Source organism: Macrotis lagotis, chromosome 1 (assembly GCF_037893015.1).
Source record: "Macrotis lagotis isolate mMagLag1 chromosome 1, bilby.v1.9.chrom.fasta, whole genome shotgun sequence".
Classification (NCBI taxonomy): domain Eukaryota; kingdom Metazoa; phylum Chordata; class Mammalia; order Peramelemorphia; family Peramelidae; genus Macrotis; species Macrotis lagotis.
In genome coordinates, this window is record NC_133658.1 from 919,540,240 (window position 1) to 919,541,900 (window position 1,661).

The following is a 1,661-nucleotide window of genomic DNA, read 5'->3' on the forward strand; positions in this document are numbered from 1 at the left end:
ATGCCATTGTATTCAAGTTTACAGAGGGATCGTGATATAGTGGCAAGCCTCAAAGTCAAAAGGTCCTGGATTCTGACATATACTGACTTTGTGGCCCTGGGCAAGGAACTTCTGTTTCAATGCTATGGTCCAGTAAATAGAATGCCAGCCCTAGAGTCAGAATGACTGAGTTCAGACACTCAACAACTCTGTGACCCTGGCCATTTTATGCTGTTTGCCTCGATTTCTTCATCATTAAAATTATCTGATGGAGGAACTGATAAAGCACTTCAGTATCTCTGCCAAGAAAAAATCCCCAAAATGGGGTCATGGAGAATTGGACATGACTGAAATGACTGGAAAAAAGAAGAAAACCATATACAAATAGATCCAAATCAATGTCTCTCTGTTGATGGGTGTCTCTGTCTGTCTCTGTCTCATTGTCTCTCTCTTTCACACCCAGTTTTAGAGAATCCTTTCAGATTAAAGTAATGCTCTTAGTTGAATCCTATATCTCACAACTTCTCTGAAGCAAGAATTTTCCCTAATAACAACTTTTTTAGTGCTCCTTTGACATCTTTGTTCCTTAGAGTATAGATGACAGGATTTAGTAGAGGTGTGACCACAGTGTAAAAGAGAGAGACAAACTTTCCCTGGTCTTTGGATTGACTTTTGACTGGCTGCAGATACATGAAGATGATGGTCCCATAGAAGATGATTACCACCATCAGATGAGAAGAACAAGTTCCAAATGCTTTATGACGTCCTGATGTAGATTTGATCCTCAAGATGGCATGAGCTATGTATCCATAGGAGACTAGGATGAGAGAGACAGGCACTACAAGAAAGAGCACACTGGCCACAAAAAGCTCAGCCTCATTGAAGGTTGTGTCCACACAGGCCAGTCTGATCAACACTGGCACCTCGCAACAGATGTGGTCAAGCTGGTTGTGACCACACATTGGTAGCTGAATTGTGAGAGAGCACTGAATCAGAGAGGTGACAAGGCCACTGAGCCATGCTGTGACAGCCAACCACAGGCAGAGCTGAGGATGCATAATGACTACATAGTGGAGGGGACGGCAGACTGCTGCATAGCGGTCATAGGCCATAACAGCCAAAATAATACACTCAGTGGATCCTAAACCCATGGACACATAGAGTTGTACCACACAGCCACTAAAGCTCATGGTCTTGTCTTTTTTCCCCATGGTTACCAATAACTGTGGGACAATGCAAGTGGTCAAAGAGAGGTCTACAAAGGACAGGTTGGCAAGGAAGAAATACATTGGGGTGTGCAGTTTGAAGTCTAGGCAAGACACTAATATTATGGTTATGTTCCCCACCAGGTTCAAAATGTAAAAGACCAAGATAACCCCAAAGAGAATAGTCTCTAACTGGGGTTTGTCAGAGAAACCCAAGAGAATGAAGCCCTCTTGGGAATTGTTGCTTGCCTTCATTGATATTCTACTTCAGTTTCTGTCAGGAATCAACAGGGGGAATTGGACCAGTACTCTGTGGAAAGAGATCAATATATGCTGATGAATCTCAGTTCTTTCTCAATAGCATTTCAGCCTTAATTGTTCAGTTTTATTTTGAGAAGATACAGTTGCTTTTTTGGTAAATGTTTAAACTAAGATCTTCAGATGCCAGGTCATGCGAAAGGAACAACAAAGGTTTGG

The 1,661-nt window shown here is 42.3% G+C and overlaps 1 protein-coding gene across 1 annotated transcript; it reads right to left on the reverse strand.

Annotated features, from left to right (window-relative positions):
- Positions 1-494: 494 nt before the first annotated feature.
- LOC141492530 (olfactory receptor 2G6-like) lies at positions 495-1,439 on the reverse strand. The gene has a single exon (XM_074192891.1). It carries the CDS (start codon positions 1,437-1,439, stop codon positions 495-497), a length of 945 nt encoding a protein of 314 aa, XP_074048992.1.
- Positions 1,440-1,661: the final 222 nt, after the last annotated feature.